At 59.9% G+C, this 27,251-nt stretch overlaps 1 protein-coding gene and 1 long non-coding RNA gene across 7 annotated transcripts in view; one reads left to right on the plus strand and one right to left on the minus strand.

Annotated features, from left to right (window-relative positions):
- Positions 1-1,811: 1,811 nt before the first annotated feature.
- Positions 1,812-25,907, minus strand: LOC485024 (long-chain-fatty-acid--CoA ligase ACSBG2-like). Of its 5 annotated transcripts, none has more exons than XM_038567607.1 (14): positions 25,780-25,907; positions 25,066-25,155; positions 23,361-23,584; positions 16,564-16,652; positions 15,920-16,040; positions 10,488-10,568; positions 10,227-10,376; positions 9,937-10,113; positions 7,492-7,673; positions 7,157-7,390; positions 3,538-3,755; positions 3,132-3,271; positions 2,466-2,712; positions 1,812-2,146 (listed from the first exon to the last, which is right to left on the minus strand). In XM_038567607.1, the coding sequence occupies exons 2-14, from the start codon at positions 25,100-25,102 to the stop codon at positions 2,058-2,060; spliced, it is 1,989 nt and encodes a 662-aa protein (XP_038423535.1). In that variant the 5' UTR covers positions 25,103-25,155; positions 25,780-25,907; the 3' UTR covers positions 1,812-2,057. The 5 variants fall into 5 exon arrangements, with proteins under 5 accessions (XP_038423535.1, XP_038423534.1, XP_038423532.1 ...); XM_038567606.1 differs by having other exon boundaries at positions 7,492-7,649; positions 25,039-25,155; XM_038567604.1 differs by having other exon boundaries at positions 25,039-25,155.
- The window catches only part of LOC111091391, a 54,412-nt gene continuing 50,682 nt past the window's right edge, over positions 23,522-27,251 (plus strand). The window contains exon 1 of one of the 2 annotated variants that reach the window (XR_005375186.1): positions 23,522-23,622. This is a non-coding gene — a long non-coding RNA (uncharacterized LOC111091391). Of the gene's footprint in view, positions 23,623-23,773; positions 24,901-27,251 lie in introns of those variants that run through there. The other variant, XR_005375185.1, reaches the window with a different exon arrangement.

The raw sequence follows: 27,251 nt of genomic DNA on the forward strand, positions 1-27,251 counted from the left end.
CCACCACGCGGGGAAGGCCCACCTGGGGCCAAGGACCCAGCCCTTCTCGAGCCCTGGAGGGTGGGTGCTGTCGCCGGCGTCCCCACGGCCCCGCGGGGCGGCGTGTAGGTGCATTTCCGAGCTGCTCAAGCCCAGGCAGGTGCCACCGCAGCTGCCTGCGTGTGTGTTTGCCCCGGTGGCAACCTCCGCCTTCCCGCGGGTGCATCGGGGATCCCGGTCCTTAAGCCTGGGGAATTCGGTAAAGGCGTTTACACTGGGGGGGGGGGGGGTTCTAGGTGGGCCGCTGGTCCCGTTGGGGGGAGTCTGCCCTCCAGCCTCCTGCCCCTTTGAGTCTTTGGTCTCTGGTGCCTTTAAAGTTTCCTTTTTGTCTTCCTAGTTGAAAACCGTTTCCATACATTTGAGTGCTTGGTTTCTTTCACCCACGCAGAACCTTTCTGCCTCGACTATTCCCAAATCATAACACTTTAAATTTCTGTTTTCACGATGAAGGCTCAGGACAAATCTGAAGGCTCCAAGGGCCCGGGCACCCTGGGCGGGATCCTCGATCCTGCCTGCTCTCCGGGCCCACTTGCTCCTGTGTCCCTGGGGGCCATCATCCGCCGGCGGCCCGACCGCGCTCCCTCCCAGACGGCGCACGGCGGGCACGCCTGCACACGTTGCCCTCAGGACCCCTGAGAGCTCATCTCAAGTCCTTGCACCGACGTCCAGCTCGCCTCACCCCTCCAGCCCTGCTCTGGCCTCCCCCACCTTTCTAGGGGCTCCTCGTGGAGCATGCGACGTGGCCCTCGGTGTGTTGTGCACAGCGTCCCTCACCACGCGGAAGCCTTGTGTCTCTATCAGGCCCTTGCCCCCCCCCCCCCCCCCCCCCCCCCCCCCCGCCCTTGCCGAGGACCACCTGCGTTTCACAACTTCCCTCCCGGCTGCTTCCAGCAGTTTGTCTTTCTCTCCCTTCTTCTCACCTTTCGGTTTGCTCTGTCTGGAGGCCACCCTACGGAGAGGCAGGGCCCAGCCCTGGTTCCCCCATCGCCGCCTGAGGTGCTCCGTCCGCAGTTACGGCCACTGTCACCATACAGTGCTTCCCCCACTTATGTGAAAGGCCACTCAACTCCTGCACACATGTGTTTTTTTTTTCTGTGCCGGGCTCCTCTCCTCTGCACATCTATTACTGATGCCCATCGTTGAGCTTTCAATTACTGCTGCTTTGTAATTTCTTTATTATCCGGTAGAACCAGTCCCCCCCCTTTGTTAATTATCGTCCCCTTTTTAGAATGTCCCCAGATGCGCGTGCGTGTTTGCTTTCCCACATAACCTCATCAGCTCGAGTTCTAGAACATTCCCTTTATCTCGTTCTGAAGTTTCCCGTTAACATTTTTGTTTTCATTTTAATTCAAAAAAAAAAAAAAAAATGTGTCCTAGCTGGCATGTAGGTGGGTTCCCAGAGAACCCCCAGCCATCGTCTCCGCGTGCCCCCAAACAGCCGGGGAGGGGGACGTGCCTGCGCCGTTAGCGTGTCTATAGTTTTCAAACTGAAGAAGCCTATGAGTATCATCAGCTCCGTTTTTTACTTTCCCAGAGCCTGCAGAATGAAACCCCTCAGCCCCCTCGGCACCATTGCCATTTTGTGGCCGGGCAGTTTTTCCTGGTGTGGGAAGTGCTGCTGGCTCCCTGTGGGGTGCTGAGCAGCATCTCTGGCCTCCCCCCACCAGCTGCCAGTAGCACCTGCCTGCCTTAGTGGGGACAACCAAAACTGCCCCCAGACATCACCACATGTGTCCTGGGGGGTGCAGGGTCAACTGGGTAAGAACCACTGCTTTAGCAAAACCACATTTTATTACCCTTTTACCTTTAAATCTAAAACACTGCCCCATAGAGGGGGGGCATTTTAGTTAAAACCACCCGATGGGCACTTGGCACTCAGAGCAGCTTCCCTCCCTCTACAATCAGCTCCTCCATCCTCCGATCATCCCGATCATCCCCAATCATCCCAGATAGGGGGATGGAGGGAGGGGGATCAAAGCCCCGTGACCAAGCAGGAACCCCGGGGCCTCTCCTGGCTGCTAGGACTCCTCGTCCTCCTTGTAAAATCTCTCAATTTCAGTTTGGTAGATCTTGGCCACCATGGCCCTCTTCAGTTTGGTGGTGGCCCCTGTAAGAGAATCAGGTCCAAGGCGGGGCCTCCTCTCATCCCCACTCCCCCGCAGGGGCCCCCCTCACCACAGGATGAGATGTTAGTGGGTCTGATCCGTCCTAAGGGTGCAGGGGGGGCGCCCGGTGCCGGAACAGAGGGCGGCTTGGATGGGGGGGCCCAAGGAGGAGATACAATAGGCCCCTCCCAGAGCGCCCTGAGACTCTCCATCCTGCGCTAGGACCTGCCACATTCCTCGGGGGTGCTGGGATCCCAGCTGGCCAGGGGCTTGGGTGCAGGCTGCCCCGCCCCCCCCCCCCCCCCGCCCGCCCCAGCTCACCCAGCTCCCCTCCAGCCACAGAGAAGTCCGTCTCGAGGATGGTCCACTTGACGATCTTGGCGCTGTCTGAGCTGACCTCCGCGTTGGCGGCGTCGATCCCCTGACTGATGAACTCCAGCACCACTGGGTCTCCGTCGTAAACGATGTCCGACAGCCTGGTGGCCTGGCTCCTGAGGTGCCGGCAGAAAGCCACCGCCTCACTGGTCAGCGCGTTCCGGGGCTCCCCCGTGTCCATGTTGACTTGGCACTGACATTGGGGGGCAACAGGGCTGGCAGCTGGCAGACTGTCCCCGCGCCCACTCCCAAGCCCAGCTCCCCAGGCTGGGGCTCGCCCTCCCGGGTCACTGTCTTCTCGACCCTCCCCCGCAGAAGGGCCAGGTCCTCATCCCCCCATCCCTCATTCCCCCCCCACCCCCCACCCCCGCCATGGCGCAAATGAGAAAACAGGCCCAGCCTGGGGACAGTCGCCCTACACGTCCCCGCGTCCAAGGGGCTGGGAGGGCCGGGCTCCGGTCCAGCTGCATTTCTCTAGAGACAGGCCAGGAGCCTCTCCCCCAGGGGCCCGGCCCGTCCCTGGGCTTGGCTTCCTGTCCTGAAACCCGGCCGGCAGCACCCGCCCCCCCCGCCCCGGGGCGGCCACGAGGCTCCAGGCCAGCCGTGAGGTACCTTCAGCGTGAGCAGGGCGCACAGGTAGGGCGCGTCCTGACCCACCACCACCACGTAGCGCACGATGGGAATGTGCCTCTTCACCCGCGCCTCGATGGGGTTCGGGTTGATCCTCTCCCCCGAACTGAGGGTGATGATGTCTGCGTTGGGGAAAGGGAGCGGGACTGCGGTCCTGAAAAGCCATATCACTTCCACTCTCCTGGAGCCCGGACCACCCCTTGGTGTTCAGAAACGACAGAGACAGAGCCCAGGCGCACCAAGGGCGTCCCCCCCACCTCCCTGGCCCTCCTCCAAGCAGGACTTTAGTCCACCCCCGTCATTGTGCTGTGTGCAACCTGCACCACTGTCCACAGCAGCCCTGTGGGGCCTGGTCGGAGGCAGCACCTGGCAGCCCTGTCTGGCTCACCTCTGGCGTTGCCCATGATGTAGAGGAATTCGTCGGTGTCCAAAAACCCCAGGTCCCCCGTGTGCAGCCAGCCGTGGACATCAATCTTCTCCTGGGTGTTCTCCTCGTCGTTGAGATACCCCATGAAGACGTTCCGGCCCCAGATGTGGATGTCCCCAATGCCCTCCTCGTCTTCTCTCTGCATCTTGGTGTGGGTGCTAGGGAGGGACTTCCCGCAGCTGGGGACAGTGACAGGGAAGGGGTGTCACAGACACTCCGGGTACAGATGCCCCCTGGCATAGGGGCGCCCCCTCTCCGTGCTCCTTCTCCCCCAGGCACCCGACTGCTCAGATCCTAGGCCTTCCAGAGCCCTGCAGATCTGCAGAAGGGGAAGGGGGTGTGCTCCCCCAGGCTGAGGGAAGGCTCGGCCCGCCCTGACCTGGAGCCAAGCTGGCAGGGAGCCCACAGGTGAGCAGAGGGGACAAGGCAAGAGGCAGATAAACTCAAGACACCTTTCGGTGCAGCTGGTTGCCATGGAAGGTGCCTGGGCAGGAGAGGAAACCGTATAACCCAGGCAAGGATGAGGTATCTCACACGCGTCCTCCCCCGGCGTGTTTCCTTGACACCCCCCCCAGGGGGGTTGGTTGGGGGGGTTGCGGGGGAGCGGGCTGGAGCTTCACCTCTCACAGCTGGAGGTTCCCAGCCAGGCACCTGGACCCCACCCCGGGGCCTTGCCTGCTTTCTCCCCGGGCTGTCTGGAGGCTCAGGGCAGGGCCTCAGCGCCAGCCTGGCCCACACCCAGGACGCAACCTGCATGCACTGAACTGGGTCACTCCCCCCAAAAAAATCCCTGAGCCCCAATGGGATGGTATCTGGAGGTGGTTGGGTTTGGGTGAGGTCCCAAGAGAGGGAACTTCGTGGTGGGGCTGATGTCCTTTAGGAGGAGGTGCCAGAGGGGGCTTGCTGTCCCTCCCCGGCGTGCAGACACGGAGAGAAGCCGGCCGGCCGCCACGAGCCGGGAAGAGGCCCTGCCGCCCACGGCCGAGTCAGGGACACCTTGATCTCGCAGCCTCCAGAACTGAGACTAAAGCTCTGTGCGTTTTTTAATTTAATTTTCTTTTTTAAAGCCCCTGGCCTGTGATGCTCTGTCAACAACAGCCGGGAACTGAGACCCACTCCGTGAGAGCCGATGCCCAGCCCCTCGTTCACGGTCAGACGCTCCCGCAACGAGCAAAGTCCCCAACGAAGAATGGAAAATCGAGAGGCTTCCCCGCTGTCTTATTCTGGAAGCATCCAGGGCTGCTCCGAGTGGCAGGGCTTCCTGCCGGCCGGCTCCCTGCTCTAACCCCAGCGATGGGCACCACCCGCAGGCGTCGCAGTGTCCACTCCACCCGCGTCGAGCGGGCTCCCCAGAAGAGCATCGCGGAGCCGTGGGCTGGCCGCTCCACATACCGCCACCCAGGCGGCCCAGAGCTCTGGCCGAGTCCCCTGTCCTCTCTTCAGCCTCCATGCCCGTCCACCCTCTGCCCTTGCCTCCCTGGGTTTGGGGGTTCAGGAGACGCCGTGCCTTGTGCCTGGCTCTCCATCCGGTCTCTGCTGAAAGTCGCTCCCGTCCCCCCAAAGCCAAGGCGCTCTAAGGACGGCGACGCGGGCGTCTCCCTGACCAAACGCTGGGCCTGCTCTCGCTAGCCCCTGGCCCGGGTCTCGAGAACCGCAGGCTCTGAACGCAAAGCCTTTCATCCACTCCCACAGAGACACTTGGGAACACGTCAGCATTTCGGCACGCTTGGGCCGCCTCCCCGGGTGGCTGGGGCCCCCTGACACCCCTGCCTGGGAGAGCTCCAAGCTGCCGGGGACTTTCCCAGCTGCCCCCTGAACTGCCCGGTTACTCTCTACTTTAGCAGGCTTGCGGATGAGTCCTTTCTCTGGCCCTTGAGATGCAAACCTACCACCCGGCACCGGCTCCTCTCTTGCGAAGGGAACATCCAGGGAGGTAACTGGCTCTCTCCTCCTGTGCTTTTGGGAGGCCTGGGCCCTCCTCCCCCCACGGAGGGCAGCGTGCTCTGGCCTCCACCTCCTGCCACAAACACGGAGAAGCTCCAGCCTACAGGCCCCGATGGGCTCGGTTGGTGAAGCTCCCGCCTTCCCGCTCTGCGTAACTGCCACTTCCCAGGCCGCCCAGGCCCCTACCGCCGCCCCTACCCCCGCAGACCCCTTGAGGCCGCCCCGACCCCTCGACCCAAACCGAAGGGGAGGTCGGGTCACTCTGGGCCCTTCTCACTGCAGGAGCAGTTGTGGATAAAATCAGAGCTCTGAGTGGTGTCTGGCTTTATCTTTGAAAATGGTCACCCCGGGGTCGTCAGCGGAGAGGTGAGCCCCAGGTTAAGAAGACTGAGGGCAGGAGAGAGAGCCAGCACACCAAAAGGGCCCTGATGCATCCAAGTCCCCTGTTTTGTCCTTTTTTATTCAACATGCTAAGTCTCCTGGGAAATGGGGGAGGGGCTGAACTAAGGTATAAATCAGTGGATCGGTGGCTGCAATAGCAGGGCTGGACGGCCTGACCCCTCAGATGTGGCAGAAATAATATAGTGTCACTTCTGAGGTTAGGTCATAATTGGGTTGTCAGATCAAACATAAGATGCCTGGTTATATTCCAATGACAAATCTTTGTATTAGTGTAAGTATATCCCACCTATTGCAAGGGATGTACTTATGCTTAAGAAAAAAAAAAAAAGGTTGTTTGCAATTCAAATTCCCTGGGTGTCCTGTATTTTTATTTGCTGAATCTGGCCATCCTAGTCCTAAAGGAGAGTGTGGCTTCCCTGGGGTCTCCTGTATTGGGGGGGGCCGTCAGCCATGGCGGGGGACCCCCAAGTGGCTCTATGGATGGGTTGGTGTAGCCAAGAAGCAAAGCCTCCTGCTGAAAGCCAGGAGGGCGGACGCCTGGGTGGCTCAGCGGGTGAGCACCTGCCTTTGGCTCTAGGCATGATCCCAGGGTCCCGGGATCAAGTCCCGCCTTGGGCTCCCTGCAGGGAGCCTGCTTCTCCCTCTGTCCGTGTCTCTGCCTCTCTGTGTGTGTGTTTCATGAATGAATAAATAAATAAAATCTTAAAAAAAAAAAATGCCCCAAGGACCTGAGAGGCCTCTTGCTTGCAGCTTTGGAGGAAGCCCGCCTCTAAGTGGCTCCTCCAGCCCTGGTTGAGCTTTCGGATGAGGCCGCCCCGGCCCACACCTTGGACCAGGTGTGCAGCCAGGACCGTGCAGCCGCAGGAGCAGCTCCCAAACTCCTGACCCACAGAGACCAGGAACTCCTGTTTGTTGTACCAAGTGGCTAAGTTTGAGGGTAATGTCTCCGCAGCTGTGAATGTGCTCTCCCCCGAGGGGCCAGGGTGTCCGAAATTATCGGCCATTAGTAAAAACAGTTTGCAAATTAAAAAATGAATCGGAAGGGCCTCCGGTCCCCCCTCCACGCGGGTTCACTTGCTTTCCCTCGTTGGGATATGCCTTCCGTGGTGGGGGAAGAACGGAGTAGGGTGACCACGTGCACCCGGCCAAGGAGCAGGGGTTCAAGGTCAGCCCTGGCCATCCCCCCTCCCTACAACCCTGCCCCCCGTCTGCCCATCCCTCCACCAAGACCCACCTCAGCAGCCGGAAGTCCTGCTGCCTGGAGAGCGTGTGGATGCCCGTGCTCTCGGACAAGCCATACAGCTCGAAGATGGGCATGTTGAGGCTGAGGAAGTAATCCATGGTCGCTCTGGGGAGCCCCAGGCCCAAGTTGAAGAACTGCCGGCAGTGATGCAGGCCCAGGGACTTCCTGGCTTGGTTGAAGGTCAGCTTCTTGGCCAGGCTGAAGCACAGCGGCGGATGGAGCTGCCTTGAGGAACAGACACGGGGTCGCGGAGATGGGCCTGGGGACTCTGGGCCGGCCCCTCGGGCAGGGACCCCGCCATGGGCAGCCCCGAGACCCAGCCTCACCCCAATATCCGCCTTTTGTTTGTCCTGAGGCCCAGCCACATGGCCCACTTGTCTATCCTCCTCCGGAATGGGCTCGAGGCGAGCTGGTTGGTCTTGAGGCTGTCAAGCAATCTGTCCCAGACCCAGGGGACGCCGTGGAACGTGGTGGGCTTCACCTCCTGCAGCGTGTCGACCAGGGAGCCCTGCAGTGCACGGCACGTGGGCACCCGGCTGACCCTGCCTCGGCGGCCCCGGGCCCTGCCTGCCCCCCCGACCCCGGGCCCCCACCCCCAGGGCCGGCAGCCGGTCACCACCGCCGCCAGAGCTCAGAGGGGGTGGCAACGACCCACTGCTCCCAACCCCCATGAGGGGACACACAGGAGCCGTGTCCTCCTCCACGTGGCTCAGCGCACGAGAGATTCAGTCACACTGTTGGCGACTTCTGGGGTCCTGTCCACCCTCTCCCGGAACTCTCAGTCTGGGGCAAGGGGTGGGTGGACAAAGGACAGGAGCGGAGGGTACGGAGATAGGGAGCCCAGAGACACGCAGAGATTAAGAGATGGAGGGAGAAAAAAAGAGAGAGAGATGGAGGGAGAGAGACACGAGGAGACAAAGAGACAGGGAGGGACGGCGGGAGAGAACAGGACGCATGTGGGGGACAAACTCCGGTTTTGTCACTCTTTCCACATCTTATCAGTCACCAAGAAAGATTCCTCAGCAGCCGCAGCCGACATGCCAGCAAGGCAGGCTGGAGGCCCAAGTCGGGACTGAAGCTGCGCTGAGCCCCCTGGTGCCCACGGAGCCGCCCGTTCCACCCGCCAGGGCAGCGAGGGCCAAGGATGGCCCCAAGGCCCAGGGAGCTGGCTCTCACTCTTTTTTTTTTTTTTTTTTTTTAAGATTTTATCCATTTATTCAAGAGAGAGACAGAGGCAGAGACATAAGCCGAGAGAGAAGCAGGCTCCATGTAGGGAGCCCGACCCGGGACTCGATCCCGGGACCCCAGGACCACGCCCTGGGCCGAAATCAGGCGCTCAACCACTGAGCCCCCCGGGCGTCCCTGGCTCTCACATTATTAAAAGGTCTTTAAAGGGGCGCCGGGGTGGCTCAGGTGGTTAAGCGTCTGCCTTCGGCTCGGGTCATGATCCCGGGGTCCTGGGATCGAGCCCCAGGTTGGGCCCCCTGCTCAACGGGGAGCCTGCTTCCGCCTCTCCTCCCTGCTCCTACTGTCATTCATCCACTCTCAGAAAGAAAGAAAGAAAGAAAGAAAGAAAGAAAGAAAGAAAGAAAGAAAGAAAGAAAGAAAGAAAGAAAGAAAGAAAGAAAGAAAATCAAAAAAATAAATCAATACAAGGCCTTTAAAGAGTTCTAAGGAGAATATCTCGTGACACGCAAAAATACGAAACTGAAGCTTTCGCGTCAGTAACGTTTTCCAGGTTCGCAACGAGCAAGCTGCAGACAATTGTCCTTCCCCTGGGGACCTCTGTGATGAGCCTCAGTTTTGCCCCTCGGCCCAGGGAGGCCTCGGTCACTCGCTGCCTGTCCCCTGCGCAGCACAAGTCTGCAGCCGCCTCTGCTCAGAGCTGTTCCCTCCTCCCTGTCTTGATGGGAAACGTGTGATTTTCTGCATTCGGAGTCAACACAACTGTGATCGATGTTTCAGGATGTAGGTCAGTGACCTCGTGTGCTTTTTTGTTTTGTCTTATTGCAGTAAAATGCACACACCACCAAATAATCATTTTAACGGCACGGCTCAGCGGCACGAAGCACACTCACCCTGCCCTGCACCCACCCCCACCATCCGTCTCCAGAACCTTCCATGTCCCTACACGGAGACCCCGTCCCCAGGAAGCACGGACCCCCACCCCCTGCCCCACCCCTGGCTCCCACCACCTCCTCTCTGTCTCTGTGTCCTTCTGTGTCTGGGTCCCCTCCCTGAACCCGGTGTCCTGAGGGTCCATCCACATGGGGGCAGGTGTCGGGGTCCCTTCCTTCCTAAGGCTGGATCATACTCTATTGTATGGGTGGAACGCATTTATTTCTCCATTTCTCTGTGGATGGGCACCCGGGTTGTTTCCACTCACATGCTTTTTATTTATTTATTTATTTATTTATTTATTTATTTATTTATAATTTAATTTAATTTAATTTAATTTAATTTTTATTTTTTCACATGCTCTTTTAATGGCTTGGTTAAGCTTCCTACCTCTCCGATTTTTGCCTCGTGGGAGGTGGCGGATGCAGGCTTCCCATCCCCCACGACACTAGCTCATGCCTGCTGCCGCCCCTTCACTTCGCAGATGGGGAGACCGAGGCCCAGAGAGGGCAAGGACCGAAGTCGTGCAGCTCGTGTGGGGGGACGGGGGCAGGGCGGGGGTTCCAGTTATGGGCCGAGCACCCCACGGAGAGTGGCCCCTGTCCCCGCAGCCTCCCCCGCCTGGCCTGCACCCACCGCGGCAGGGGACTCACCCTCAGAGCGTCGGGCTGGGCGAAGTAGAGGGCTCCGGCGACGAAGATGGAGATCCACATGTCGAAGAGCTGGGCCGACATGTAGCTGAGAGGGAGGTAGCTCACCAGGACCTCCTGCTCCTCCGGGGGGCACTTGTAAGACAGGCTCTGGGCGGTGGCCACCGTGGTCCAGGTGATCTGGGAGGAACCTGAGCCGTCACCCGCGGGCCATTCCCTTCTCCACCCCCAGGAGCCCTCCTCCGTCCCCGCGACCCCCGGAGCCCCAGCCTGCCCCCCCATGGGACACTCACATTGTCGTGGCTGAGCATCATGGCCTTCGGGGGGCCCGTGACTGACAGGCTGTAGACCAGGGTGCAGCACTGGTTGGGCTTCTGGGAGTCGATGACTCGGTCCAGCGTGTCTTCCGAGATGCCATCCGCCAGGTCCAGGAACCCTCTCCACTGCGGGGAGGCGGCGGGTGGGGGGCTCACAGTGATGGGTGGGGGGGCCCTCGAGTCCAAGACCTCAGCCCCTGCCGCGGCCCCCCAGCCTGCCCTCCCGGTGGCACGTACGGAGTACAGGTTCTGCAGCCGGGTCCGGATCTCCTCCTTGTACTGGACGATGGCCTTGAGGTGTTTCAAGTAGCCCTGGATCTGCCACAGACCGCAGGGCTCGTGGGCGCGGGGGAGCCCCGAGCCCGTTTCCCCAGCACGCCCCATGCGGACGGAAAGGGCACCCCCCAATTTTCTTCTTACGAAAAACGCACACGAATTTACCAGTTTAACCATCTCAAAGTGGACAGTCGAGCAGTATTTAGTACGTTCAACGTTATGCGACCGTCACCTCCAGTTCAGAACATTCCGTCTCCCCGAAGGGATACCCAGTGCCCATCATTGGTAACTTCATGCCTCCGTCCTCCAGCCCCTGGCGACCATGAATCAATCCTCCCTGTCTCTACAGATCTGCCTATTCCGGATATTTCATATGATTAGAATCGTACATTACGTGGCATTTTGTGTTTGTCTTCTTTTGCTGAGCATCACGGGTTTTTTTTTTTTTTTTTTTAAAGATTTAATTATTTATTCATGAGAGACACAGAGAGAGAGAAAGAGAGAGGCAGAGACACAGGCAGAGGGAGAAGCAGGCTCCCTGCGGGACTCGATCCCAGGGCCCCGGGTCATGCCCTGTGCCGAAGGCAGGCGCCAAACTGCTGAGCCACCCGGGGGTCCCCAGCATCACGGTTTTGAGGTCTATCCACGTCAGAGCGTGGGTCAGCGCTTCCCTCCTTTTGTCGCCGAGTAACAGCCCAGCGTGTGGATGGGCCACAGTTTACTGTTCCGTGGCCAGTGGACGGCTGGGCGGTTCCCATGACTGCGCTGCTGTGAAAGTTTGTGTACAAGTTTGCGTTTTCCATCCTCTTGGGTAATGACCTCGGGGTGGAATCGCTGGGTCATATGACAGTCCTACGGTTGACTTTCCGAGGAGCTGCCAGACTGTCTCCCACAGCGGCCACCCGTGCACGAGGGCTTCGGGGGCTTCACATCCTCTCCAGCACTTGTCACCTCCAGCACTTGTCACCTGCATTTCTGATAACAGCCGTCTCCGTGGGTGCGAAGTGGCTTCTCCCTGGTGCTTCTCTCCCCACTTCCTGGATGACTTGGACGTTGAGCATCTTCTTCTGGGCTTGTTGGCCATTCCTGTTTCTTCTCTGGAGAAATGTCTTAAGTCCTTGGCCCATTTCTGAACTGGGTTTCTGTCGTCATTGCTGTGTTTTTTTTTTTTAATATTTAATTTATCTATTCATGAGAGACAGAGACAGAGAGAGACAGGCAGAGACACAGGCAGAGGGAGAAGCCAGCTCCATGCAGGGAGCCCAATGCAGGACTTGATCCAGGACCCCGGGATCATGACCTGGGCCAAAGGCAGATGCTCAACTGCTGAGCCCCCAGGTGCCCCTAAATAATTCTTTTTTTAAAAAAAGGAGAGTATTTTTTATATATATATATAAAATATATAAATATATAGATATATAAATATATACTTATATATTATATATAAATTTATATTATATATAAATATATTTTTAAAAATTTATATTTTATAAATGTATTTTTATTTATATATATTTATATTTATATATAAATAAAAAATATAAATATATATATTTTTAAAGATCTTTTATTTGTTTGTTCATGAGAGACACAGAGAGGTAGAGACACAGGCAGAGGGAGAAGCAGCTCCCTGTGCGGAGCCTGATGCAGGACTCGATCCCAGGACCCCGGGATCACGCCCTGGGCCGAAGGCGGACACTCAATGGCTAAGCCACCCAGGCGTCCCCTGTATTTTCCTTTTGATGTCAAGGGGTCCTGGACACGTTTGGAAGGCAGATTGCCCTGATTTCCCAGACCAGCTGGGATACTCTAAGGTACCACGTATTGAGGCGGCCTGGGCGGTGGGGGGGGGGGGGGGCGGGTCTTGGGGTCTCTGCTCAGAATCTGGTAATCCCAGAATCAAGGTGTGGGAAGGCTGGGTTCCTCCTCGAGGCTCGGTGGCAGGATCGTTCATCTGGGAACTGGCGCCTTTAGGTTGTTGGAAGAATTCAGTTCCCTGTAGGTACAGGCCTGCGGTCCGCCTGTCTCCTTGCTGGCTGGCTCTGGGGCCCTCCTCAGCTTCTGGGGCCACCATACTCCTTGGTTTCTCGTCTCTTCCTGCATTTTCAAAGCCTAAGCGGGGGTGGGAGTGGGGGTGAGGGGTTGGAGTTCCTCTCCGGCTCTGAATCCCTCTGCTTTCTTCAGCCTTATCTTTCCTGTCTCCAGCCAGAGAAAATTCTGTGCTTTGAAGGGCTCTCGTGATTATAGGGGAGCCACCCAGATAATCCAGGATCATCTCCGGGCTGAAGGGCCTTAATCTTAATCCCATCAGCGAAATCCCTTTGGCCACAGGAGGTGCCAGGATCACAGGTTCCGGGGGATTAGGGTGTGGACATCTTTGGTGCGGATCACACAGCGCCAGCAGGATGGACTTCCTGAGAGAGGGGACTCAGGAATGGAGCCAGACTTTGGGTCCGAGCAGGTGAGAGGAGGAAGTTGCTGCCACCCAAGATGGGAAACACGGAGGAAAAAGCAGATTTTGGGGGGAAAGTTCGGGAGTTTAGGTCCGGACAGGCATCCCGGTGTGATTCCTGGGAAAGCCGGGGATAAAGACGTGGGGAAGCACCAGCAGGTAGGTATCACCTGGGGAAGCAAAGGTACAGGACACGAAGAGCAGCGGTCTGCCCGCCTGGGCCTGGCTCTCTGGTTCCGGTTCGGACAAGGGAGGAGGACACGAAGGAGCAGCTGGCGAGGAGAGCCGGGCAGTAGGAGTGTCATTATTTTCATCACCTGCTGGTCCCCTTAGGCATCTGAGTTTGCAACCCCACGTCATCAGGGGCTCCCCTTCCAGGTGGACAATGACCCAGGCCACATAAACCCTGTACAGACCTTGTCTTGGGTTTATATACTTATTTATTTAATAAACATTAAAAATTTTATTTTTAATAAAATGGGTGGCTCAGTGGTTTAGCGCCTGCCTTTGGCCCATGGTGCGATCCTGGAGTCCCGGGATCGAGTCCCGCATCGGGCTCCCTGCATGGAGCCTGCTTCTCCCTCTGCCTGTGTCTCTGCCTCTCTCTCTCTCTCTCTCTCTCTCTGTCTGTCTATCATGAACAAATAAATAAATAAATCTTTAAAAAAAATAAAAAATTTTGATTGCTGAAAAAAATACGTAAAAAAATACATAACCTTACCATCTCAACCATTTTTAAGCATACAGTTTGTAGTGTTAAGTAGATTTGCACTACTGTGAAACAGATCTCCAGAACCTTCTGTCTCCCTACACGGAGACCCCGTCCCCAGGAAGCACTGACCTCCTGCCCCCTGCCCCACCTCTGGCTCCCACCACCTCCTCTCTGTCTCTGTGGACAGGCCTCCTCTGGGGACCTCCTGGGAGTGGGGTCCTGCAGGAGGTGTCCTTCTGGGTCTGGGTCCCCTCCCTGAGCCCGGTGCCCTCGGGGTCCATCCACGCGGGGGCAGATGTCGGGGCCCCTTCCTTTCTAGGGCTGAACAATATCCCAGCGTGTGGATGGCCCACATTGTGTTGATCCGTTCATCCATCCACGGACATCTGGGTTATTTCCACATTTTGAGTACTGTGAACACTGCTGCTGTGAACTTGAGTGTACCAAGATATCTTCGAGATCTTTCCTTCACTTCTTTCTGGTAAGTGTCCAGAAGATTGCTGGTAGCTGTAAAGTTTTGAGGCATCTCCACGCTGCATTCTGTGGTGGCTGCACCATCTTATGTTCTCACCCACGGAGGCTGGGATTTATTGAGGAATAATTGGCATGCAGTAAAAGTCACCTTCTTAGCTGTATAGTTTCAGGAGTCTTGACAAACATGGCAGTGTGACCGTCACCTAAATCAAGATCTGGGACAGTTACATCACCCCATAGCGTTTCCTCAGGCTCCTTCGTGGTCCGTTTCCTCCTTTCAACCTGGCAACCCCTGATCTAGACTTCTGTCCCCTAGCTTTGCCTTGGCTGGGGCTTCGCATATATGAAATCACACAGGGTGGCCTCCCCCCGGTGTCCACCATTCAGCACATTTCAGATGCAGCCGCGTGATTACAGCCCCGTCACTGCTATTGTTTGGTGGGACGGATGGACCACTCTTTGTTCATCCAAATCATAGAAAAACAACTGGATCTTGTTTAACATCCCAGTGGGTGTTTCGTGGTGGCCCCGTCTTTGCCTACATGCCTCTGTCCACTTGTCATGGGTCCTCTTAGGGTCCCCATTTCACAGGGTTCAGCTCAGGCTGCAGGACGGGCAGGGACTGGCACAGAAGTGTCAGCTGTAGGACCATTACTGGTTCCCTATGGCATAGAGTTATAGGTGGTATGTGGGAGGGAGGAGAAGACGTTTAGCCTCCCTCGGGGCGGCCGAACGTGGGTGGGCATAACCCTGATGTCCACCTCCTCTGGGTGCCCCGTATGCCCATGGATCTCTCCCCATCCCTCCTAGGAGCAAAGATCAAATCGGAATGACAATCCCATTGATGATCCTTTTGACAATAGTGTTAGCGTTGAACACCGACGCTGAGAGGCTCTGTCCTAGCCCGTTTCAGGTTTACTTAGTTCATCCTTGGAACCAAAGCCATTAGGCAGGTCCTATGACCATTCCCATTTTACAGGTGAGGAAACCGAGGCACCAGGAAGCCAAACACCTCGTCCTAGGACCCAGCGTTAGTGGAGGTGGCCTTTGAGCCATGGAGCCCACACACCCAGAACCACCTCACTTGGATCAGCCCTGGACCCAAGGAAATTCAGGATCTGTTGTACAGTTCCATTAAGATGAAACACCCAGAGCAGGCAAATCCACATTGACAGAATGTGGGTCGGTGGTTGCCAGGGGCCGGAGCTGGGGGAATGAACAGTTCCCACTAATGGGCACAGGGCTTCCTTTTCAGGTGATGGAATGTTCTGGAACCAGACAGAGGTCATGGTTGCACAACACTAGGAGTGCACTCAACGCCACTGAGCGATACGCTAAAAAGCCCTACGATGGTCAATTGTATATTATGTGCAGTTTACCACAATATTTTTTTTAAGTGGGAAGAGAGGATAACCTTGCAGTGGGCACATCTAAGCCCCAGTTTGGGGTGTGTTGGGGGTCAGCTCTGGAGCCAGCACTGGGCGGGCTCTGACTCCCTCAGGCGCGAACACCTGCCACGGCCAGCAGTGCGAGGGCCATTTGGCAGGAACAGCACATGCCTGGCACCTCGTTGGGGCCCCAGACCCATCCATCCACGGAGCCCACGGTTCCCAGCTTGTGGGTACCAGTGGGATGGATGGTGGGCGCACTGCTCATTGGACCCCTTTTCTTTACTAGGCAGGGGCTGTGCCTTTGCCTAACTGTGCCCTCCCCTAGGCGAGCCCCCTGGCACCCGCAGGCCCCAGAGTCACTAACCTGGATGACTTTCTGCAGCTGTCTGTCATTATCCACCACAAAGATGTCTATCTCCGAGCTTTCAGCGATGACCTGGCAGGCCTTTGGGGAGTTGGTGGACAAGATGCCAACAGAGAAGCCTCTGGAAGCAGAACCCAAGAGGTGAGGACTCACTGGTGGATTGCAAGGCTGCCCAGAGGCTGGTTTTACCAAAGGAGAGACAGTCTCTGAGGCAGGGCACAGAGTGTGGAGGACATGCCCTGGCACCCACGGCACGCCTTGCTCGAAGGTGGGAGTCGGGGACAGCTTGGGCATGGGGCCTGCCCTCTAGGGGCTCCCCTATGGTCTGGGCAAGTCGGGGAGGGCTCAATGCTGGAGAACCCTGGGGAGTGGAGAAGGCTTTTTGGAGGAGGGCTCAGGGCAGCCGGGCTTCGCAGGATGTGTGTGAGCTCGACGGGTAGAGAATGTCAGGAAGGCTGGTGGGCGCCCAGGGCTGAGCCCTTGACAAATCCCATGGAGCCCAGACCGAGCAGGAGCCCTCGTCTGCTCCCGAACTGGGGGCTCTTCCGTGAGGCCCCTATGGATTCAAGATAGAGGATGAGGCTTTGCTGGGTGGGAGGCTGCCCGACCCCCTGTACCCCAGGGAGACACCAGGTCCCTCTTACCCTGCCATGATGGCACCGATGCTGGCGATGACCCACTCCTGTGAGTTTAGCCCCATGATCCCCACGCTGTGGAAGCGCTCCAGGCCCAGCTGGGGAAGGAAGCCCTCGTGAGGCATGGGCAGGCTCCCCCGCCACTTGCCCCTACCTGCTTGGGAGCCTCAGAACCTTGGGCCCCCTTTTCTCTGTTGACCATTTGTGCTTCTGTTGGCTGGTGAAATAGCCCATCCGTCCCCATTACAGGCTACCACAGAGTCACCCAGAGCTGTGGTTCTCAACAGGGATGATCCCGCCTCCCCATATGACTTTGGGCAACATCTGGAGGCATTCTGGGGGAAGGGAGCGGTGCTGACATCGAGTGGGGGGGGCACGAGGCATGCTGAGAAGCATCCTCTAAGGTACATACAGCACAGACCCCTCCGAAAGAATGATCCAGCCCCAAATGTCGGTAATACAGGGATCGCAGAACCTTGAGGAAATACAAACAAAATGCACCCACGCCCCAATATTTTTTTTTAATTTGACAAAATCAGGGCAGTGGTAGGTCTATATTTTCATAAACTGCCATGGTCATAAAACCACACATCCTATTTTCCCAGCCTTTAAATATTTCTCTATGGTATCAAATGTAACACCTCTATGATACTGTGTAATATAGAAATGTCATAATTTAGGGGTGCCTGGGTGGCTCAGTTGGTGAAGCGTCTGCCTTCGGCGCGGGTCATGATCTCAGGGTCCGGGGATTGAGCCCCAGATTGGGGGGGGGGCTTCTGCTCAGTGGGGAGTCTGCTTCTTTCCCTGCCCCTCTCTCATTCTGTCTCTTAAATAAATAAATAAAATCTTTAAAAAAATATCATGATCTAGTGACATTCCCTCCCTTACTGGTTGATACTTAGGTAAGATCCTTTTTCCTCTTCACTTTTATTAGATAAAATGCTGGGGTGAACATCTGCATAGTTCAAGCCCTGGATACCCACGTGATTGTTTGTGCTGACGTTGGATTGACTTAAAAATTCAAGAGGGTGAACCATTCATCCATTTCGGCAGAACAGGGGATTCCCCAGGTGGGCCCTTCCTGCCCACTGCAGACTCCTGCGTACAGCTGCCACTCTTGGTGTCCTTGTCTAAAGAGGGCATCACAGGGACGCCTGGATGGCTCAGCGGTTGAGCGTCTGCCTTCGGCTCAGGGCATGATCCCAGGGTTCTGGGATCGAGTCCCACATAGGGTTCCCTGCAGGGAGCCTGCTTCTCCCTCTGCCTGTGTCTCTTGCCTCTCTCTCTCTCGAATAAATAAATAAAATATTTTAAAAAATAGGACATCACAAACTCAACATGGTCCAAACAGAATTACTAAAGTTGCCCACTCCCCTCTGCCGACCCTGCCTTCCGCAGTCTCAGTTAACAGCAGGGGCCAGAAATCTGGATAATCCTCAGCACCTTTCTTTCTCCCAGATACCCAGACCATCAAGAAATGATGTTGGCTCTGCCTTCAGAATGTGACCACTTCTCATCCCCTCCCCTGAGGCCGTACATATCCAAGACATCTTCATCTCAACCTCAACTGGTCTCTCTTTTTGCGCCCATTCTGTTCTCTCTGCAGCAGCCAGAAGGTGCCTGTGAGCACCCAACTCCCGGCACACCCCTCTGCTCACAGCCGGCCATGGCTCCCATCTCACTCCTCGCAAAAGCTCCATAGGCCCAGCAAGACCTGTTCTCAGTACTCCCTGCCCTCCCCACCTCCCTCTCTCCCCCTCACTCACTCTACTTCAGCCACATGGGCCTCTTTGCCATTCAGCCAACACACCAGCCACAGTCCTGCCCCAGGACCTTTGTGCATTTGTCCCCACTGCTTGCAACACATACCCCCAAATAGTTAGATGCCCCCTCCTGCCTCCCAGTTATTTAAGTCTTTGTTGAACTATCACTCTCAGAGAGGTTCTGACTGGCCACCCCATGGTAAGATTTCAACCCTGCCTCAGCTCATCTACCCCTTTCCCTGTCTACTTCCTTCATACTTGTTCGTTACATTGACTGGACAAGTCCCTAGAGGTCTCATATCCCCATTTCCTAATCTGATAAATGGGCAGTCATTCATTGAAGACATACCCAAGGGGCTGGTGCTGCTCTGGATTTTGGGGGCTTGCACTGCATGAGGCGTCTGGCCCCTCGCCCTCATGAACTAACCAACTAAACAAACACGTTATACAACCATGTTACCATGTGGCTATGAGAGCTGGGCAGAAAATTTTCGAAGGGGCTATGATAGCATGGTGGGGGGTGGTGGTGAGTTTGAGGACCCAGGGTGATCGGGGTGACCTCACTCAAATGATGAGACTTTGAGGGGCCCCCGGGTGGCTCAGTCGGTTGAGCATCCAACTTGTGAAGTTGGCTCAACCACAAGGTCATAATATCAGGGTCTTGAGATTGAGTCCAGGGTCAGGCCCTGTGCTCAGTGGGGAGTCTGCTTGAGATCCTCTCTCCCTCTGCCCCCCTTAACCCAATCAATAAACAAATCTTAAAAAAAAAAAAAAAGATGAGACATTGGGGAAGAGACACATTACCAACAACAGCCATAAGAATATAGCTAAAGCTGATGTCACACTCAGGGTGAGCCAGGGGCTGTTTGATATGTGTAAACTCCCTGAATTCTCCTAACAAACCCTTGTGCTAGGTGTTTTTATATTTTATTTTATATATTTGTACATAAAATGCTAATAGAAAACGTTTGGTACCAAATCTAATAAAAATAAAATATAAAATGGACATGTCCATATGTAACTTTTTTATTTTGAATATCATATATGTATAAAATTCCCATTTTACAGATGGGGAAACTGAAGCGTGGTGAGGATGAGTAATTTTTAAAAAAATGGAAGTACAGCTAACACATAATGTTCCACGAGCGTCATGCACACAACGCAGTATTTCCCCAAGTCTGTACGTGATGTTATGCTCACAAATGTAGCCTAAGTAATTTTCTAGCACAAAAATCACGGGCATTTAGAGACAGCCCACGGTGAGGGAGGTTAAGCGATGCAAGCAGGGATGCGCAGGTGAGGGCGGAGCCAGAGGAAAGGATGCAGGTACAGTTCAGGCCTCCCCGGTGGGAGGGCCGCAGGAGGAGGGGCGTGTCGGTGGGAGGAGCGCAGGAGGAGGGGCGTGTCGGTGGGAGGGGCGCAGGAGGAGGGGCGTGTCGGTGGGAGGGGCGCAGGAGGAGGAGCGGGTCGGTGGGAGGGGCGCAGGAGGAGGGGCGGGTCGGTGGGAGGGGCGCAGGAGGAGGAGGGGCGTGTCGGTGGGAGGGGCGCAGGAGGAGGGGCGGGTCGGTGGGAGGGGCGCAGGAGGAGGAGGGGCGTGTCGGTGGGAGGGGCGCAGGAGGAGGAGCGGGTCGGTGGGAGGGGCGCAGGAGGAGGGGCGTGTCGGTGGGAGGAGCGCAGGAGGAGGGGCGTGTCGGTGGGAGGAGCGCAGGAGGAGGGGCGTGTCGGTGGGAGGGGCGCAGGAGGAGGAGCGGGTCGGTGGGAGGGGGCGCAGGAGGAGGGGCGGGTCGGTGGGAGGGGCGCAGGAGGAGGAGGGGCGTGTCGGTGGGAGGGGCGCAGGAGGAGGGGCGGGTCGGTGGGAGGGGCGCAGGAGGAGGAGGGGCGTGTCGGTGGGAGGGGCGCAGGAGGAGGAGCGGGTCGGTGGGAGGGGCGCAGGAGGAGGGGCGTGTCGGTGGGAGGGGCGCAGGAGGAGGAGGGGCGTGTCGATGGGAGGGGCGCAGGAGGAGGGGCGTGTCGGTGGGAGGGGCGCAGGAGGAGGGGCGGGTCGGTGGGAGGGGCGCAGGAGGAGGGGCGGGTCGGTGGGAGGGGCGCAGGAGGAGGGGCGGGTCGGTGGGGGGGGCGCAGGAGGAGGAGGGGCGTGTCGGTGGGAGGGGCGCAGGAGGAGGAGGGGCGGGTCGGTGGGAGGGGCGCAGGAGGAGGAGGGGCGTGTCGGTGGGAGGGGTGCAGGAGGAGAAGGGGCGGGTCGGCGGGAGGGGCGCAGGAGGAGGAGGGGCGTGTCGGTGGGAGGGGCGCAGGAGGAGGGGCGTGTCGGTGGGAGGGGCGCAGGAGGAGGAGGGGCGGGTCGGTGGGAGGGGCGCAGGAGGAGGGGCGGGTCGGTGGGAGGGGCGCAGGAGGAGGGGCGGGTCGGTGGGGGGGGCGCAGGAGGAGGAGGGGCGTGTCGGTGGGAGGGGCGCAGGAGGAGGAGGGGCGGGTCGGTGGGAGGGGCGCAGGAGGAGGAGGGGCGTGTCGGTGGGAGGGGTGCAGGAGGAGAAGGGGCGGGTCGGCGGGAGGGGCGCAGGAGGAGGAGGGGCGTGTCGGTGGGAGGGGCGCAGGAGGAGGGGCGTGTCGGTGGGAGGGGCGCAGGAGGAGGAGGGGCGGGTCGGTGGGAGGGGCGCAGGAGGAGGGGCGTGTCGGTGGGAGGGGTGCAGGAGGAGGGGCGGGTCGGTGGGAGGGGCGCAGGAGGAGGAGGGGCGTGTCGGTGGGAGGGGCGCAGGAGGAGGAGCGGGTCGGTGGGAGGGGCGCAGGAGGAGGGGCGTGTCGGTGGGAGGGGCGCAGGAGGAGGAGGGGCGTGTCGGTGGGAGGGGCGCAGGAGGAGGGGCGGGTCGGTGGGAGGGGCGCAGGAGGAGGGGCGTGTCGGTGGGAGGGGCGCAGGAGGAGGGGCGTGTCGGTGGGAGGGGCGCAGGAGGAGGGGCGTGTCGGTGGGAGGGGCGCAGGAGGAGGAGCGGGTCGGTGGGAGGGGCGCAGGAGGAGGGGCGGGTCGGTGGGGGGGCGCAGGAGGAGGAGGGGCGTGTCGGTGGGAGGGGCGCAGGAGGAGGAGGGGCGGGTCGGTGGGAGGGGCGCAGGAGGAGGAGGGGCGTGTCGGTGGGAGGGGCGCAGGAGGAGAAGGGGCGGGTCGGCGGGAGGGTCGCAGGAGGAGGAGGGGCGTGTCGGTGGGAGGGGCGCAGGAGGAGGAGGGGCGGGTTGGCGGGAGGGGCGCAGGAGGAGGAGGGGCGTGTCGGTGGGGGGGGCGCAGGAGGAAGAGGGGCGTGTCGGTGGGAGGGGCGCAGGAGGAGGAGGGGCGGGTCGGTGGGAGGGGCGCAGGAGGAGGAGGGGCGTGTCGGTGGGAGGGGCGCAGGAGGAGAAGGGGGCGGGTCGGCGGGAGGGTCGCAGGAGGAGGAGGGGCGTGTCGGTGGGAGGGGCGCAGGAGGAGGGGCGTGTCGGTGGGAGGGGCGCAGGAGGAGGTGCGGGTCGGTGGGAGGGGCGCAGGAGGAGGGGCGTGTCGGTGGGAGGGGCGCAGGAGGAGGGGCGTGTCGGTGGGAGGGGCGCAGGAGGAGGGGCGGGTCGGTGGGAGGGGCGCAGGAGGAGGGGCGTGTCGGTGGGAGGGGCGCAGGAGGAGGAGCGGGTCGGTGGGGGGGCGCAGGAGCAGAGGCGTGTCGGTGGGAGGGGCGCAGGAGGAGGAGGGGCGGGTCGGCGGGAGGGGCGCAGGAGGAGGAGGGGCGTGTCGGTGGGAGGGGCGCAGGAGGAGGAGGGGCGGGTTGGCGGGAGGGGCGCAGGAGGAGGAGGGGCGTGTCGGTGGGAGGGGCGCAGGAGGAGAAGGGGCGGGTCGGCGGGAGGGTCGCAGGAGGAGGAGGGGCGTGTCGGTGGGAGGGGCGCAGGAGGAGGGGCGTGTCGGTGGGAGGGGCGCAGGAGGAGGTGCGGGTCGGTGGGAGGGGCGCAGGAGGAGGGGCGTGTCGGTGGGAGGGGCGCAGGAGGAGGAGCGGGTCGGTGGGGGGGCGCAGGAGCAGAGGCGTGTCGGTGGGAGGGGCGCAGGAGGAGGAGGGGCGGGTCGGCGGGAGGGGCGCAGGAGGAGGAGGGGCGTGTCGGTGGGAGGGGCGCAGGAGGAGGAGGGGCGGGTTGGCGGGAGGGGCGCAGGAGGAGGAGGGGCGTGTCGGTGGGAGGGGCGCAGGAGGAGGGGCGTGTCGGTGGGAGGGGCGCAGGAGGAGGAGCGGGTCGGTGGGGGGGCGCAGGAGCAGAGGCGTGTCGGTGGGAGGGGCGCAGGAGGAGGAGGGGCGGGTCGGCGGGAGGGGCGCAGGAGGAGGAGGGGCGTGTCGGTGGGAGGGGCGCAGGAGGAGGAGGGGCGGGTTGGCGGGAGGGGCGCAGGAGGAGGAGGGGCGTGTCGGTGGGAGGGGCGCAGGAGGAGAAGGGGCGGGTCGGCGGGAGGGTCGCAGGAGGAGGAGGGGCGTGTCGGTGGGAGGGGCGCAGGAGGAGGGGCGTGTCGGTGGGAGGGGCGCAGGAGGAGGTGCGGGTCGGTGGGAGGGGCGCAGGAGGAGGGGCGTGTCGGTGGGAGGGGCGCAGGAGGAGGGGCGTGTCGGTGGGAGGGGCGCAGGAGGAGGGGCGTGTCGGTGGGAGGGGCGCAGGAGGAGGAGCGGGTCGGTGGGAGGGGCGCAGGAGGAGGGGCGTGTCGCTGGGAGGGGCGCAGGAGGAGGGGCGTGTCGGTGGGAGGGGCGCAGGAGGAGGAGCGGGTCGGTGGGAGGGGCGCAGGAGGAGGAGCGGGTCGGTGGGGGGGCGCAGGAGCAGAGGCGTGTCGGTGGGAGGGGCACAGGAGGAGGAGGGGCGTGTCGGTGGGAGGGGCGCAGGAGGAGGGGCGGGTTGGCGGGAGGGGCGCAGGAGGAGGAGGGGCGTGTCGGTGGGAGGGGCGCAGGAGGAGGAGGGGCGTGTGCTGAGAGGGGCGAGCCGCGAGTGGCGCGCAGGCGCGGTGGCGCAGGCGTGGCAGTGCGCAGGCGCAGAGGGGCGGCGGCGCGCGGCCCGCAGCCGGAGCGCACGTGGTACCTTGAGGAAGGCCTTGGCCGCGCGCCGGCACTCCTCGTAGTACTCGACGTAGGTGAGCAGGTGCCAGCCGTTCCTGTGCTTGGAGCCCAGCGCGATGCAGTTGGCGTACTTGATGGCCGTGTTCATGACCATGTCGTGCACGGTGACGGGCGGCTGGCTGGTGAAGGCGTCCTCCTGCCGCAGGGCCACCTCGCCGTCGCGCTTGGACGTCCAGTAGCGGAAGCCTGTGGGCAGGCGGGGTTCGGGGGCGGTGAGACCCCAGGTGGGTGACTGCGGGGGCGGGGCTGGGGCTCGGATGGGGGGAGCGGGTGCAGAAAGCGGGGGACGGTGCGGGGTGGGGTGAGGAGGAGACAGGCATGGCGGACAGAGGAAGACAGAGACGCACGGGAGGCCGCAGGTGGACAGACTGACCCCGCAGCCCGGAGGGCGGAGGGACGGTGGACAGACAGACGCCCGGCCCCGAGGGCGGAGGGACGGACAGACAGACGCCCGGCCCCGAGGGTGGAGGGACGGACAGACAGACGCCCGGCCCTGAGGGTTGAAGGACAGTGGACAGACGCCCCAGCCCGAGGGTGGAGGGACGGTGGACAGACAGACGCTGTAGCCCAGAGGGCGGAGGGACTGTGGACAGACAGACGCCCCAGCCCGGAGGGTGGAGGGACAGTGGACAGACAGACACCGCAGCCCAGAGGGCGGAGGGATAGTGGACAGACAGACGCCCCAGCCGGAGGGCGGAGGGACGGTGGACAGACATACGCTGCAGCCAGGAGGGTGCAGGAACGGTGTACAGACAGACGCCCGGCCCTGAGGGTGGAGGGATGGACAGACAGACGCCCGGCCCTGAGGGTGGAGGGATGGACAGACAGACGCCCGGCCCTGAGGGTGGAGGGACAGTGGACAGACAGACGCCCGGCCCTGAGGGTGGAGGGACAGTGGACAGACAGATGCCCCAGCCCCGAGGGTGGAGGGATGGTGGACAGACAGACGCCCAGCCCTGAGGGTGGAGGGACAGTGGACAGACAGACGCCCGGCCCCGAGGGTGGAGGGACAGTGGACAGACAGATGCCCCAGCCCCGAGGGTGGAGGGACAGTGGACAGACAGACGCCCAGCCCTGAGGGTAGAGGGACAGTGGACAGACATGCCCCAGCCCCGAGGGTGGAGGGACGGTGGACAGACAGACGCCCAGCCCTGAGGGTGGAGGGACAGTGGACAGACAGATGCCCCAGCCCCGAGGGTGGAGGGATGGTGGACAGACAGACGCCCAGCCCTGAGGGTGGAGGGACAGTGGACAGACAGATGCCCCAGCCCGAGGGTGGAGGGATGGTGGACAGACAGACGCCCGGCCCTGAGGGTGGAGGGACAGTGGACAGATAGACGCCCGGCCCCGAGGGTGGAGGGACAGTGGACAGATAGACGCCCGGCCCCGAGGGTGGAGGTCAGCAGCAGCCCCACAAGCAAGCTGGCAGCTGGGCAACAGGCCCGAGGCCCCTCCGTGGACCCCCCAAGGACCAAGCACCTCTGAGCCCCGCGCCCACCTCGGTAAGCCCCCACCTGTCTCCCAGCTGCCGGCCAGCCGCCCCCAGCACCCCGAGCCCACCTCAGGGACCCTGGGGCTGGCCCAGCCTCCTTGGCATCCCTGCCTGGGAGGCCACCCCCAGGGCCCGCGGAGGCCCCCACCTCGGGCTTTCATTTCTGGTCGGTGACCTGTGTCTGTTGGACTCCGCGTCTTGCGTGAGGTCATGGTATGCGGAGTCCTCGGCCTCTCGTCTTACTGCCTGCGGGGCATCTGGCCTCCTGGGACGGAACAGCCAGCCATTCAGGAAAACACAGTTGCGTCCCGTGAAGGGCTGGGAGTGTCCAGCTGTGGGGGGGCCTGGGGGGCCCACCTAGTCAGGGGGCGGTCAGGGAAGGCTGCTTTGACCAGTGGGGTGGGAGGTGACGAGGCAGGGGAGGGAGGAACATCCGAGGGAGCAATGCCTGGAGGCCATTGGGGCTGGAGTGTAAAGAAAAGCGGGGGGATCCCCGCGTGGCGCAGCAGTTTAGCGCCTGCCTTTGGCCCAGGGCGCGATCCTGGAGACCCGGGATCGAATCCCACGTCGGCTCCCGGTGCATGGAGCCTGCTTCTCCCTCTGCCTGTGTCTCTGCCTATGTCTCTGCCTCTCTCTCTGTGTGTGGGACTACCATAAATAAATAAAAATTAAAAAAAAAAAAAAAAGCGGGGGCCATAGAAGGAAACGAAGCCGGACAGGCGCTGAGGGTGGGGTCAGCTCGGGGTCTTGCTGGCCGTGTTAGTAACAAATTGCTTTCCGGTACCTTGTGTTCACCCCCACCCAGTGTGTGCAGACTGGTTCACCCCAGGCGGGAGCTGAAGTGTCTCACGCCCCCAGCCCCTGCCTTCCACCCACCACACATTTTCACCCATCTCTGTCGTCAGGAAGGCAGTGCCCACTTCTATCTCCCACTTCTTTTTATCAGCTTTGGTCACCGCCCCCCTGCTCTTAGGGGGACAACAGTCTCTAGCCTGGATGTCCAGAATGTTCCTGCCTATGGCCAGCCTCTGTGACTTCACTGTGGATTCCATAGCCTGGAGCCATGATGGTGACCTGGCCAGTTGCTGCTCAGCAGAGGCCCATCTTAGGGGATGGTGGCAGGGGTGGGATCTGCACACACAGCCAGTGGTTCTTCCCCAGGGAGGAACCAGCAGCAAAGTCTTGGGTTTGAGTGTGACACCTGGAGGGACTTAGTAGCCCCTGTCCAGCACTTAGCTTCGGGTGACAAAGTTCACAGGCGGACCAGAAAGAGAGCAGTGAGGTGCAGGCAGCACCGTGGAAGGCGTGAGGCCTAGGCACGTCACAGAGGCCAGGGAAGCCCAGTGTTTGAAAGAGCCAGTTAAGGTCGGCAGACCCCGAGGCTCCCAGCAGGTCGAGAAGGGCTTTGAGCCGCTGTGCCCGGGAGTCCAGGGGTTCGGGAGTTCATCCGTCCATGAGGCACAGTCTCGAGCTAGAATAGACTCCCAGATGTGCATACAGCTGCATTTCACAGATGTTGGATGCTGTTGAGGTCGAAAAACTAAAAGGTCATTTAAAGGCCTCTGTGTGTGTCGGAGTGGGGGGCGGGCCCTGGTGGCTCAGTCAGTTAAGCATCTGCCTTCGGCTTGGGTCCTGATCCCCGGATCCTGGGATGGAGCCCCACGTTGGGCTCCCTGCTCAGCGGGCAGTCTGCTTCTCCCTCTCCCTCTGCCCCTGCCCCTGTTCTCTCTTTGTAATAAGTAAAATCTTAAAAAAAAAAAAAAAAAAAAAAAGGCCTCTGGTTCCTCAAAAAATCAAATCAAACGTAGAATTACCATATGACCCAGCAATCCCATTTCTGGGGAGATATCCAAGGGAATTGAAAGTAGGGACTAGAAGAGATTTTGAACACTCACATTCTCAACAGTGTGACTCGTAATAGTTAAAAAGAACCCACTGTCCATTGATGGATGAAGGGTAAACCAAACATGGTGCATCCATGCAGTGGAATATGATTCAGCCTTAAAAAAGGAAGGCCGTGCCACCACCTGCTACAACGTTGACAAACCTTGGGGACGTTGTGCTCAGGGCCATAAGCCAGACGCAAAAGCCCTACAGTTGTGAAGCCATCACCGTAATCACCCCGAAAAGTTCCCTTGTGCCTGTGTGGGCTGGACCACGCTCCTCATCCCAGCCTTGGGCAACTACTGATCTGCTCCCTGGCTCCGTAGTTCTGCCTTTATTAGGGGCGCCTGGGGGGCTCCGTCCATTAAGAGTCTGCTTGGGTCGTGATTCCGGAGTCCTGGGATCCCGCTTCTCCCTCTCCCTCTGCTCCTCCCTCCTGATTATCCTTACTCTTTCTCAGATATATAAAATCTTTTT

This window comes from Canis lupus, chromosome 20, assembly GCF_011100685.1.
Source record: "Canis lupus familiaris isolate Mischka breed German Shepherd chromosome 20, alternate assembly UU_Cfam_GSD_1.0, whole genome shotgun sequence".
NCBI classification, from domain to species: domain Eukaryota; kingdom Metazoa; phylum Chordata; class Mammalia; order Carnivora; family Canidae; genus Canis; species Canis lupus.

What these genes read in the sequence shown, in the direction of transcription:
- LOC485024 (XM_038567604.1), bottom strand. Translation starts at nt 25,102, where the DNA reads ATGACCTCACGCAAGACGCGGAGTCCAACAGACACAGGTCACCGACCA. An exon ending in GGCTGCAGAACCTGTACTCC is followed by an intron (nt 10,377 to 10,487) that starts GTACGTGCCACC and finishes GCCTCCCCGCAG; the next exon opens with TGGAGAGGGTTCCTGGACCT. An exon ending in CAGGACTTCCGGCTGCTGAG is followed by an intron (nt 3,756 to 7,156) that starts GTGGGTCTTGGT and finishes CACTGTCCCCAG; the next exon opens with CTGCGGGAAGTCCCTCCCTA.